Genomic DNA, 12,340 nt, shown 5'->3' with positions numbered 1-12,340 from the left:
TTTTAAAAAACCCAAACCCATTTTTTTTTAAAAAAAAAACCCACAATGCAACATTTCATGCTCGGCTACAAAAAGCAGGGAACAAGGAAATTAAAAATGAATAAAAATGGTAAAATGTGCTTTTAGTAGTTGCAAAAGCTTCATTTTAAACATTAATTTCCTAGTTTCCAGGTAACTTTTGCCCCAATTCGAAGATGGGTTCCATGCGCTAATCTGTAAAGATTAAGATGACCCATATAAACTAGCAGAACAGGAGAGAGAAAACACACCAAGATTTTTCTGGATACTCACCCCTCTTGCTTGAGACAGCATTTAGAAGATCAATAACAAACAGTAACTACAAATGACGTTTAACTCATGACTACTTTCACTCTAAAGCAGGAACATGTTGCAGCTTAAAGTGAGGTGAAAACACCATTTGACAGGATAGTTAAAATTGGTAAAAGCAATGCTTTCTCCCCCTAAATATTGGCAAAAATGCACAATCTGTCATCAGTAAGAGCTGCTAACAGGTTTAGTTGGATTTTATCACAATAGAATGAGCATATTGCTCTAGGCTTTAACCATGAAGCATTCTTTTTGGATTTGCTGTTGTAATGTAGTGACAGAGGATACTATCTTAACATTTCACTAAAGAGTTGTAGGTGGGTGGGGGTTCTAAAGGCTGTTCTGGTTAGGAATACAAATTGTAATTTCAGTGCGCTAAATCCAAATGAGTTCAACACAAAATATCAACTGAGTGCAGCTGACAAAATTAACAATTTTACAAAAAAAATACAAAATTGAGGAACTTAACAGACTTAACTCAATTTTTCTTATAAACTGAACCCTCTTATTCACCGCGTCTTCAATTATTGTAGAAGTATTTTTATACCAACCTCGAACTCTTTAAATAAATAAAGACAAGTTATCATAACTGGATCAGCGGTCTAACCATATTCTATGCTAATCGAGATAACTCATGCATGCTTTAATGTTGAAAATACATGCATAGTTCCAAATTCTCATTTGAATTTAATGTGCTCACTTTAAATTTGAACTGGAATAACTATAGTTGTTAAGCAAAATATTCTATCAACCAAGTATTTGCATTGTACTTAAAGAAGCATTCAAAGTATGTATGTGAAATTTATTCCAAACAGGATTTTGTACCAATTAGAAATAAAGGATTTGTTCACAGGTCTGAGGCAACTGAAAAGAAGCAAAATGCCCATGATCATGTTCAAAGGCGCATAACTTTGGATATGACACTACATTTCTCAAACATTGCTTCAGCAGCAAAGCAAATATTTTAATTCAGCAGGAAAAGTGAACCTCAGCGTACTTCCTGAACAGGTGAACAAATGCAGCTGCTAGTAAGAAAAGCAAACAGCAAAGTAAATAGCAAGTTTTATTTTCAACTGTATAATAGTTTTATTTTGAACACTATATTATCTTGCATCATTGCATTGCAGGGTTTGTTTGTTTGTTTTTTTAAAAAAATCTTGCCTTTCTCCTCCCCTATGCTGTGAATGAGCATATGCACACTTGTGACATTCCATAATAAAGTGTGAAATACTGCATTTTAACAATTACTAGCAAATGTCCTTGTTGCTTGGTAAGTTGTGTGATGCACACAAGAACAAGACTTCAGCTTTTAACTGCAGTCTTTTAACTGCTGCAAGACCAATCAAATTCACGGAGTTCAGTTCCAAGTGTAATAATCCTTGTGATGTTTAGGATTACAGCATTGTACAATTCTGAGTCATTTTCTATCACTGCTCCCCCCCCCCTTAAAAAAAAAACCCTTTTCCAGCTGACCTACAAATGCCAGCTCTGCTGACAAGGGTGATAGAAAAGCTTTGTTCCTGTTTATACCCAGGTGTTTTACTACCATTCCGCACCCCAGGAGGATTGTGCCACACAATGTTATTACAAGCTACAGCATCACAAACACTTAAGATAGTGGCATAGCCCATGGAAGGACTGTTTTATTTTCATATGGAAAAACAAATGACTAGGAAATTAAAACAGCTTATCTGTGGCATTAATACGCACTCTTCACATATACAGAAGTGAGCCTGAGCATTTGCTCTTAGATTACAAGTACCTGTTCAGTTCATTTCCCAAACACACTTTAAATGAAGCATTGCGGAACTTTAGTTTAAGCACAACTTCTTTCAGACTTTCAAGAGCTTTGGGTGGAAGAGGAGGCTAGTTTGGAGAAATTGGCACTATGTCCACAAGTGGATGCTAAATTCCTTCATAGAGACGCTTCTTTATCTCAGATTTCCTCCATGTTATTTGAAAATTCTCATCTTGGAGAAACAAGCCTCTTTAGACTTTGCATATTACATTTAGAGTTGCAATCTGAATTTTACCGTCCATAAGTGATCTTAGAATTCACAAAAATTAAGTCTAAACCAAGTGTTGTTATAGACTACTATGAGAAAACAGCATTTTTTAAAATAAGGGCAAGATTTAAATAAATTAATGTAACAAAATTTCTTTTTTTAAAGTTCTAAATGTTGAGGTTACATACAACAATTGTTTGAAAAACTGTGAAGTGCACCAAGTACTGTGAAAATTGTACCTAACTAAATGGCAATACAGTACAGCTTTCCTTTAGTACATAATACTCTCTCAATATTTTTTTGTGAGCCATAGTATATGCTTCAAAAGTAGCTAGATCCTGATTAGGATCATAACCCCAGCCTCTTCTATAAAGAGGAGACATCTTTTGCACCACACAATTAGTAAAGGAGTTCCATTTCAATGGTTTGGCTAGACATTTTTAGGAAATCTTGTCTACCAAAATATAATAAATTCACTGATGAATTTGAGAGACAGGCTCTTTATTCTTATATAATGAAAAGTGCTTTGGGCAATTTCAGGTAACTTGAATGCAAACTATTTGGGACAGCCACTATTTCAGTTTTGTGGGTTCCAGCTGTTAACTAATCATTTCATCAAATTGCTACTTTTCCTCTCTTACCCATCCCAATTCGCATTGTCCACATATGTAACATAAATAAGTTTTGACAGATTTTAGAGTTGTAACACCTTTGTAAACGTAGAACAGTCTTACTTATTGAATAGCAAAGTAACTATTCTTTCTCTTTGTAGAACAGAGAATTTTTTTTAATGCTGCATTTTAAAATGTTACATTTGCCTGTCGTAAATCATTTTTGTTACAGATTGTGAAATAAGTCATACTTTTAAAATCAGTCACCAAGAGGAATCAGGACAAAAAGGTGACATATAGTACATTATAGAAAATCGCCTAGAGTTTCAGTGTTTAAAAAGGGGCGAAGACAACTAATTGATTTCTCAGTATGTATAATTTATTGCAGTTAGCACACAGTTTAAAAATTCACCAACACACCAATAGTACAAAACTAAACAGCATTATAAGTTATTCCCCCTCCCCCTCAGGAAAATAAAACATACTATGATTGTCAAAGCTAGATGTCAGTCTAATTTTTAGAACCAAAGAAGAATGTGAAACTAAAAGCCAACCCCCCCCCCGAAAAAACAATCACTCACGTCCACAAAAAAAATCCAAAAGTAGTCCATTTTTCTCAGACACTGATTGTCTTTTCTAAATTAATAAAAAGAATGTATTTTTAAAACCTAACTATTCAAGTAACTAAAAATAATGCTCCAAGGCCATTTTCACAGCTTTTTTTTTGTTTTAAATGCCATTACAGCCAAATTAACATACATTTGACCAAAATATTTCCAAAACAGTCCAGCAATACACAATGGAGTTTTCCATTCAGTTTTTCTTAAGCACAAAAATAGGCTATGTTTACAGTAGTTAAGGCGATCAAATTCTAAACAAAAGCAGAAAGAAGAAAAAACAATTTTCCATGCTACTCCCATAGACCTTATTTGTAAGTGCAAGACAGGAAAACAAACACTGTGCAAAATGCTTTTGCCCCGTGTGTTGATCATTAAAACCACACATCAGGCTGCAGACTTTGCTGCTTGGATACACAGTTCACAAACCCTCCCCCAACTTTTCTCCTGCCGTTCCCCCACCCCACCCTATTCCACCCCATGTCAATCAAGGTTTTCTAGTCCTTTCAGCCTGGGGCTTTTTCACTCCATAGAATCTTTTCAAGGGGCGAAAAATGAATGACCTATTGTTAATTTGTGCAGCAGGAATTCTAAAAATGCTCATATGGGTAATGTATGCATCTAAAGTTAGAGCTGGCATGAGTTTTGTGCAATCAGATTTTTTGATAAATGTACACTGCACATGCAAATCTCTAAGCTTGTTTGTAAACATTACTATCTTCCTTTACATAGCTAAAATCAACATGTAGCTTTTGTTCAACTTAAAGACAGTGGGCAATTAATTTAAATTATATAAAATAAAAAACAGTGCATTTATGTTCTTCATTAACACCAATTTTTCCAGTGGTGTTTTTTTTTCCTACAAAAAATTAAATAAGTTTTAAAACTCACTCATTAAAGTTATACAATGCAAACAAAGACAAAAATATACTGAAACGCATGCATTTCCGTAGCGTTAATATTTACTTTTCAAGACTCAACTGAGAGCATTAATACAACTTGTCAATTTCCTTGACACCCCCCAGCCCATTTAATCAATTACAGTATACAACAGTAATTCACATTTTTAAATGCACAGTTCGCAACTGCTGAAGCTGCAATGTCCTTTTTTATCCCAAGCAAACCTTCACACAGTCCCAGCAATTCCAGTGTATTTTCAAAAATCTGGTGGTTTTTGTTTTTTAAATTGGGAACTGTTGTAATCCACAAATTACAATATCTCAACTGCTTGTTTAAAAATAGATACTCCAGCATTTCGGAAATTTATCATTTGGGTCTAAAAGCATTCAGGTTTCCCACAGCTAGAAAAGATGCATGCAGTTTTTTTAAAAAATTTAAACAAATTGATAAAACACTGGAGGGGATTTCTGTTCGCTTTTTGTTTTAAATGGAGTTTGAAATGATGCAGTGTTGCATGGAAGGTTAAATAGAACCTTTAAAAAAAAATCACATTATTTTCATTTGCAGTTTTGTTTAAAAGAAGTACTTGATGGGGAAACATTTATGAAGTCTATTAGTCTCATTTCTATAGTTCATATTATCAGAGCACTAAGTAATGAAATGTTCATGCCGTCTTAAAGTGCATAAAACAAGCTAATGGCCAAACTTTCAGTTCAAGGAAACAAGACTGCTTTTAGACTGTACCACAACTATATAGATTTATATATATATATATTAATTATATATATAAAAATTCTATTTCCAAAGTTCTTGCGAGCTATCTTCTAATGTCCAGTCTCTGACAGTAGGTAAGCTCAGTGCTTCACTTTTGACAGACAATGAGTTCACCAACTCACAGTGAAACTTGCGAATATGTCTGTAAAGGTCTCCGGACTGTGTGAACCTGCGTTCACACCACTTGCATGCGTGTGGCTTCTCCCGTGTGTGAACTACGGCGTGGCGGCTCAGATTGTGGGAGTACTGGAAGCTCTTTCCACACTGGGTGCAAGTGTACGGCTTTTCGCCTGAATGAGTCCTCTCGTGACGTTTCAAGGTGTACATGCAAGAAAAAGTCTTACCACACAAGGAGCAGGTCGGGACATTGACATCAGTGGCAGGCTTGCTGCGGATCCCGTCCTGCTCTCGAAAGTGCGTACTTAAGTGAATCTGCAGGATGTGGGGGCTGGGAAAGACCTTGTTGCAGAGGGGGCACATGAAAATTTGGCCTGCAGGGTTAAGTATGTTGGAGACATAAGGGAGCAGACTGCTGTCCATATTCCCTTCCACCTGAACTCTCTCATTCTCTGGAGTTATCATTTCATCATCACTTGCTTTGTCCTCTCTATCTAGCTCTCTCAGAACAGAATCTTCCCTCATAGGAGCCAGGTGGGCTGGCTCATACGGTACCCTGTTATTAGTGCTCACACTTTCTTTCACAGTGCTATGTTCCATGTCATAGTCATTAGTGCCAACATCACTCTCATCACAGGAAGCCTCTTTCTCCACCTTCACCTGCACCAGGTTGTTTCTCATCATGTCCTGCGAAGAGAAATAAGAACTGTTCAAATTCTCAACTCCGGAAAGGCTGGACTTGACAGACAAGTCCAGGACACAGTCAACATCTGCCGAATCCCTCATGGAGGTGACAGACCTCTGGGACAAAGACTCTGTTGAGCTGCAGGGGCTGGCTACTGTTTTTCCAGCTGCTGTTGCGTGTGTCTCTGCCTCTCCGCCACTCTGGGGAATGCCTGCCGAGTCCGAGGGCAATCTCATCCACATGTTCCCAGGCTCAACCGCCAAGTCTCTTTTGCTAGGCAGGATGCTCAATTTCTCATCTTCTCCTTCATCTTCGTCACTGGGTATATCTCCTGCCATGTGGCTACTGCCATCAGAGAGGCTCTCCACTTTGTCTGAACAACTTGAGGCATCTTCTTCCTTTTTCGTACTGTCTGCCTCCGTGGTGGCTTTTTCTTTTAGCTTCTTTTTGCAGACTTTGACAATGTCATACATGTGGAGATAACTGGCAGCTGCTAGCACATCTTCAATGGGCAAGTCTTTGAACTGGAGTTTCCCTTCATACATGAATTCAAGCAAGAGAGCGAAAGCTGGGGCTGTAACAATGTCGCTGTTCAGATGAACAATGTCCCTTTTGTCCAGCTGGTCCTTGTAAAATAGGTGGAAATACATGCTGCACGAAGCCAGTACAGCTCTGTGTGCTCGGAATTGGGCATCTCCTACCAGAACAGTGCAGTCACAAAGAAAACCCTGATGTCTCTGCTCACTCAGACACTGTAGTAAATGCCTACTATGGTCAGGAAACTCCATGCTGTCTTCATAACCTAGGAGAAAAAAAGATTTAGTTAAGCATTGGAAGTAATCAGTTATGTGCCCACCCATTTACAATTTCTGCAAGTTATGAAGTTATTAATGAGCCGTATTTCCAACAGCATGCAACAAATCACATGGATAAATTAGTCAACTTTTCATAGCTTCTTTCTGTTCAACTATCTTCTTTCTCCATCTTCCAGAGATATATTAGCAGTTTATTTTACAATCAGATGAGTGGGGGTGGGAATAAAGTATTCAGCTTGATGAAGTTAAATGTTACAACAAATCTTACAATGTGAGGGCAGAAGGAAAAACTTGAAATGTAGCATGCATAATTCTACAGCGAAGGGATAGAAGATAATATTTAACTGATCAAGATGACAATGGCTGCTCTTCTAAATTGCTTTGGCAGAGATAAAATTTTGGCCTCATCTGGAATGCTAGTCTTTTCAGTACACACACACTCTCTCTCTCCCTCGAAAAGCAACCCTAATTCATAGGCAAAAACTTCAAAAGAGCACACTAAAATGTAAGCAAGTGAAAGTTATACAGAAGAGGTTGCCCCTCTATTAATCTCATTTCTGGAGAATGCTTTGACCAATATGCTATAAGAAGAAAAATATTTCAAAAAAAGATTGAATAATTTTGCTTTCCCTCTCTTTCAAGCATTATTCTGGTAGTTTTGTCTGTGTGATTCCTCTTTAGAAGAGAAGATTTTTGAAACAAGCACTGGAAGTTTCTACTTTAAGGCTTTAAGTATTTTCCTCATTTCTGCGACTTGCAATCCAACTTTTGCTAAAGCAGTTATATGCAGTAGCTGCATCTTTGGGCAAAGAGATATATTCTTAAAAGTTATAATCCTGTCCCAAGTATATTCTATAAAATACTACTGCTGGAATAAAGCAAGAAGATTTACAATACAATCACTTTAAGTGCCCCACAGCCAACATCCATCCTAATCCTTAAGAGGGCTAAAAATAAAGATTGGAGGGCAGCTCACAAGGTAGCTGTGATCAAATTAGGAGGCTGAAAGGACAGAGAGGGACGAAGAAGGAAGCTTATAAACATCTGATCCAGCTGACTGTGGCCATATGGCAGCTGCTGCCCAGATAAAGAGATTAAGAATAGAGGAGTGCGATTACAGCTGTCTGGCCAATTCAGGCAGCTCAAATCTACAAGTTCTAAATTAGTCGTGAACACAAAAACCTCCCCTCAAACAATTATTGTTGTATTGAAATGAACTTCCTTAATATATACCCAAGGAAGAAAGAAAAAGAAGTTACTCTCCAGGGAAGGAGGGGGGGGGTTTCTAAAGTTTAACCCAAAAATGATTTCCATTTCTTTTCCAAAAAGAGGAAGGATTTCTGGAGTTCTCAGCGGCTTTAAGAATAAAGTTGAATAGTGAAAATCACCACACACAAGGAATTCATATGTACTTTGGTTTCTATTTTGCATGTTATTTCAAACCCTTCTTTTTTATCCTTAAGTAGCAGCAGCACCAGAATATTTAATTACTGCATGGCCATAACATTTATTCCCTGCAGTATGAATTGCTGTCTTACTGACCGAGAAAATAAAAATAGGGGAACTACATCATTTAAGAGTTACTTTTGATACAACTGCACAAGAACAAACAGGTCAATACATATTGCAAGCTTAATTACAATACAAACTCCTATCCCCTTTTCACTGAATTGTACTTGTTCTTCCTAAACCTCATTAAACAAGTAATGGGATTCTTATTCTGAAATTAGATAAACACCAAGAGAGAAATACACTGTAGCTAGCCTACTGCTGTTCCTACCTTTAGCACACATAAACCTGATTAAGTCCTTTTGTCCGAGTCTTGCTGGCTCCAGGTCTGTTAGATCGGTGGAAAAAAAGCAGACTAAGAGAGAGACAGATGCAAAGTGGAGATGATGTTAGAGAGGAATGAGATACCTTCCCTACACACAGATCTGCAAACACACTCACTCTCTGTCTGTGTGTTAGAATAAAAGGCTGAGGGATGGCAGGCTGTCAGCTGCTCTGACATCATGTTCAGATGGAAATGCTACCTCCAGCTGTGCTCCTTTTAATGCCATATGCTACTCCTCTACACTCCTGCCACCAGCTTTTTCTTAGGAGAACTTTTCTTGTCTGTTAGTATAAACAAAATACTTCAAAGTCTCTTTTTTCAAAACTTTCTAACACAGAAAAGTAGAGAAAAAAAATCCTTAAACATATGGGGCTCCACTGCATATACAGTATAGCAACCCTTCTGTCACAACTTTGCAGAGTCTTTCATACACTGAGAACTTACTCAAGCCATACCAAACCATTTTAACTAAACCCAGAGGTTTGTTTTAGCATATGACTTTCATCCAACTGGTTTAACTCAATGAACCCCTTCTTTGTACATAGAGGGGGTTCTTTGTTTTATTTTTTTAAAGACTGTACAAATACCATACTCTGTCAGAGTATTTTACTCACGTAAAAACAGAGTGCTTAGGAATTTGTATATAGTAATGAAACCCAATGTTCTTTCAAAACACTTAATATAAAATAGGGAGTCCAAATTCAAGTTGTACTGCATTTTGCACTTGAAAAAACACAACACTTCTCCTTTTCATACTTCATCCTCTGCACTACAAAATATTGCATTTTTACTCAAATGAGGGTTTTCAAATATTGGTGTGAAATATTGAATAATATGTTGTTTTAATAAATGGGGCAGCAGTACAACCACCTACACTAAAACATAACTTTTTTACTGAGCATGGGGGAAATTGTTTTGACCTCTTTTTACTTGACAGGATAGTATCATGTAGAAAGGGGCAATAAACTAAAATGAAATGAGCTGTTCAACAAAGCAGAATGAACAACACAGCAGAATGAGTCTCCCTGACTGACTTTCCCAGGCCATCAACTAACTTTATGCTCAATGAACTAACTTCTCCGCACCATTTATTCATAACTATGCACACCTATAGCAGTAGCCATCATCTAATCCAAGCCCTGCCCTAGTTGCCACCATTCGTATCAGAATACCAAAAATTAGAAAAAGAAACTGGGTGAATATGGGGCAGATTAACACCCACACCCACCCTTTCACTCTTCATGGAGAAACAAAGTTTGCGATTAAACCAACTATAACTTAATCCAGCCCCCTGACACTCTGTAAAGAGTGCAGAGAAACCAAAAAGCAAAGCAAATGCACAGAAGGGTGAGGTGGGTGAGGAAAAGAAGCACCAACAGGACAGAAGAAAGCAGACAAATGCAAGAACAGACCAGATCACAGTAACCAGAGCAACAACAAAAGGAAAGTAGCTGGAAGAACTGAGCACAAGAGTCCTGGAGGGAGCAGAGCTCTCTCCTCAGCCACCCCGCCTTGTCTCCACAGCTGCATTGCTCCCCAGATCACCTACCCCCCCTTTGACCTCCTGAGCTACAAAACAAAACACATACACACTGCCTCTGCCACACACAAAGGACTTCATCTTTGTTCCCCCCATCTGTTCCTTAGCTCAGCCCAGCCCCCCTCCTTCCCAGCAAAACCTCCTCACTCTCCCACCCTGCATGGGAAGCTGCGAACTCTTGTTCAGGGGCTGAACCTGCTTTGCCCCACACCTCTAGTCCACACGTAGCTGCCCCAAGAAACACACCTGCTCCCCCCCCAACACTTATCATTCAGGAATGTTCACTTTCCACCCTGACCCACTGACCCACACGCCACGCCTCATCTGCTCCTAACCCCAACAAACTCCCCACACACCCCACAAGACCCTCTTGCTTCCTGCTTTGCAGGGGGAGATTTCCCCTCGCCGCCCCCATCGCAGAACCCCCTCCCTACCCCCAGCACCCCCCTGTTCACTTTAACCAGTTCACCAGTTGCCTCCGCACCAGTCAAACCCTCCCAGGGCCCTCCCGCCGCCCCCACAACTTCCTACCCCGCATACTTAAGTTTCCTTAACCACCCCGGAGCCTCTCAGCTGCCCCACAACTACCTCCCCCCGCGACAGCAACCTGCTGCTCGCCTCCCCTTCTCCCCGGCAAGGGGTCGCTTAAGCCCAGCCCCCCTCCGCCCGCCCAGTCCCATCGGGGGGTCACGGCCGGGACTCACACTCTGGAGCGGCCCCCAAGTCTCCCTGAGCCGCCGCCGCTTCCTCTTCCTCCTCCTCTTCTTCCTCCTCCGGCCGCCGCCGCCGCTGTTGCCCCCCTCCGCCGCTCCGGGCTCCCCGCGCCCCCCGCCGGCGTCCCGCCCGCTCCCCGCCTCCGAGGCAGCGAGAGAGTGAGGGGCCGCCCCGCGGGGCAGCGAGAGCGGGGCGGGGGGAGGAAGAAGGCGGGGGGGAAGGTGGGAGCGAAGCGGCCCCCGCGCTGCCTCAGTGGCTCCCCATAGCAGCAGCAGCGCCCCGGAGGATCCCGGGCCGGCAGAGCGGGAAGGAGGAGGGAGGGGCGGGGAGCCCGGCGCACGCAGCGCAAGAGCACGCACGGCGGCGGCGGCGGCGGCACAGACGGGCCCGGGCTGCGGCAGCCAGATGTTTCCTCGGCTCCCCTCCTTCCTTCCTTCCTTCCTTTGCCCGAACCAGTTCCCCTGACTGACAGCGCAGCCGGCCCACGGCGAAGCTCCCTCCAATCGGAGCGCGAGGGCTCCGCTAATCGACAGCCCCGGCCCGCCCAATGGCCGGCCAAGGAAGCTAAGGAAACTCGGGGCTGCGGCTAATCGGAGCGCTGCGGGGCGGGGCTCCGGCGCCACAAGGCTGGGCAGGGAAGGTGCTGGGAAGGGGGCGGGCACTCGCGGTCCTGGGTCAGTCCGCGCGCGCCCTGCCGCTGCTGCTGCTCTGCGGTCTCGGGAGGGAGCGGAGAGAGACCCAAGCAGCTGTGCGGGTGCTCCTCTCTCCCACCTCCCCCCCCTCAACCCCACACACTATGGGCGCAAAGCATGGTGGGGAATAATGGCCCTCGGTCTCGGGTGGGATAGGCAGGTTGAGACGAGGCCTGCCTGAAGGGTTGCCCGGGACCAGAGACCTGCTGGGGATGCGGCCCTCCCTGCGGCTGGATGCCCGTCCAGTCATTTCCGCAGGGAGCTGAGGGGAAACTTCTCGCAGCAAGTTCCTCTGCTGCCTGAGTGGCTCTCAGCAGCGGTTCCTCATCTGTTTTAACTTCTGCTTACCTTTTAATGGCTCCCAACTCCCCGCTGCTTGCTATGTTTGCAGGAGGGCGGCGTGGAGAACTTTCCAGGGGCGTCCTTTCTTATTCTGAAAATGACCATGATCTTCTCCGGCTGCCCCTTTTGCGCGCATAACCTGCGCGGGAGAAGCTCCTTTTCCGTAGGCTTTTCATAGCCACTTCCTTTCGTATTTTCCGTGGGAGGGCGAAGTTGCACAGGTGCAGTTTTCTCCGCGAAGAAGGGAGAGCTGGCCTCTGCCAGGGATCTTAAAGGGGCAAGATCTCTTTTCTCTTACCATGAAGCCTTGGTTTCAATTCAAAAAGTCTGCTAAAAGAATTCACAACCTGGCCACACATGTACTCC

The 12,340-nt window shown here is 42.1% G+C and overlaps 1 protein-coding gene across 3 annotated transcripts; it reads right to left on the bottom strand.

Annotated features, from left to right (window-relative positions):
* Window positions 1-1,794: 1,794 nt before the first annotated feature.
* ZBTB18 (zinc finger and BTB domain containing 18) lies at window positions 1,795-11,378 on the bottom strand. Of its 3 annotated transcripts, none has more exons than XM_035108347.2 (3): window positions 10,931-11,378; window positions 8,633-8,689; window positions 1,795-6,839 (listed from the first exon to the last, which is right to left on the bottom strand). In XM_035108347.2, exons 2-3 carry the CDS (start codon window positions 8,643-8,645, stop codon window positions 5,257-5,259), a joined length of 1,596 nt encoding a protein of 531 aa, XP_034964238.1. In that variant the 5' UTR covers window positions 8,646-8,689; window positions 10,931-11,378; the 3' UTR covers window positions 1,795-5,256. The 3 variants fall into 3 exon arrangements, with proteins under 3 accessions (XP_034964238.1, XP_034964239.1, XP_060128864.1); XM_060272881.1 differs by lacking the exon at window positions 10,931-11,378 and having other exon boundaries at window positions 5,909-6,039; window positions 6,152-6,839; window positions 8,633-10,297; XM_035108348.2 differs by lacking the exon at window positions 8,633-8,689.
* Between the last annotated feature and the right edge of the window lie 962 nt (window positions 11,379-12,340).

The sequence above is a fragment of the Zootoca vivipara genome, chromosome 3, assembly GCF_963506605.1.
Source record: "Zootoca vivipara chromosome 3, rZooViv1.1, whole genome shotgun sequence".
NCBI lineage: Eukaryota > Metazoa > Chordata > Lepidosauria > Squamata > Lacertidae > Zootoca > Zootoca vivipara.
The sequence above is the reverse complement of the archived record's forward strand: the minus strand, read 5'-3'. Positions and strand labels throughout refer to the sequence as shown.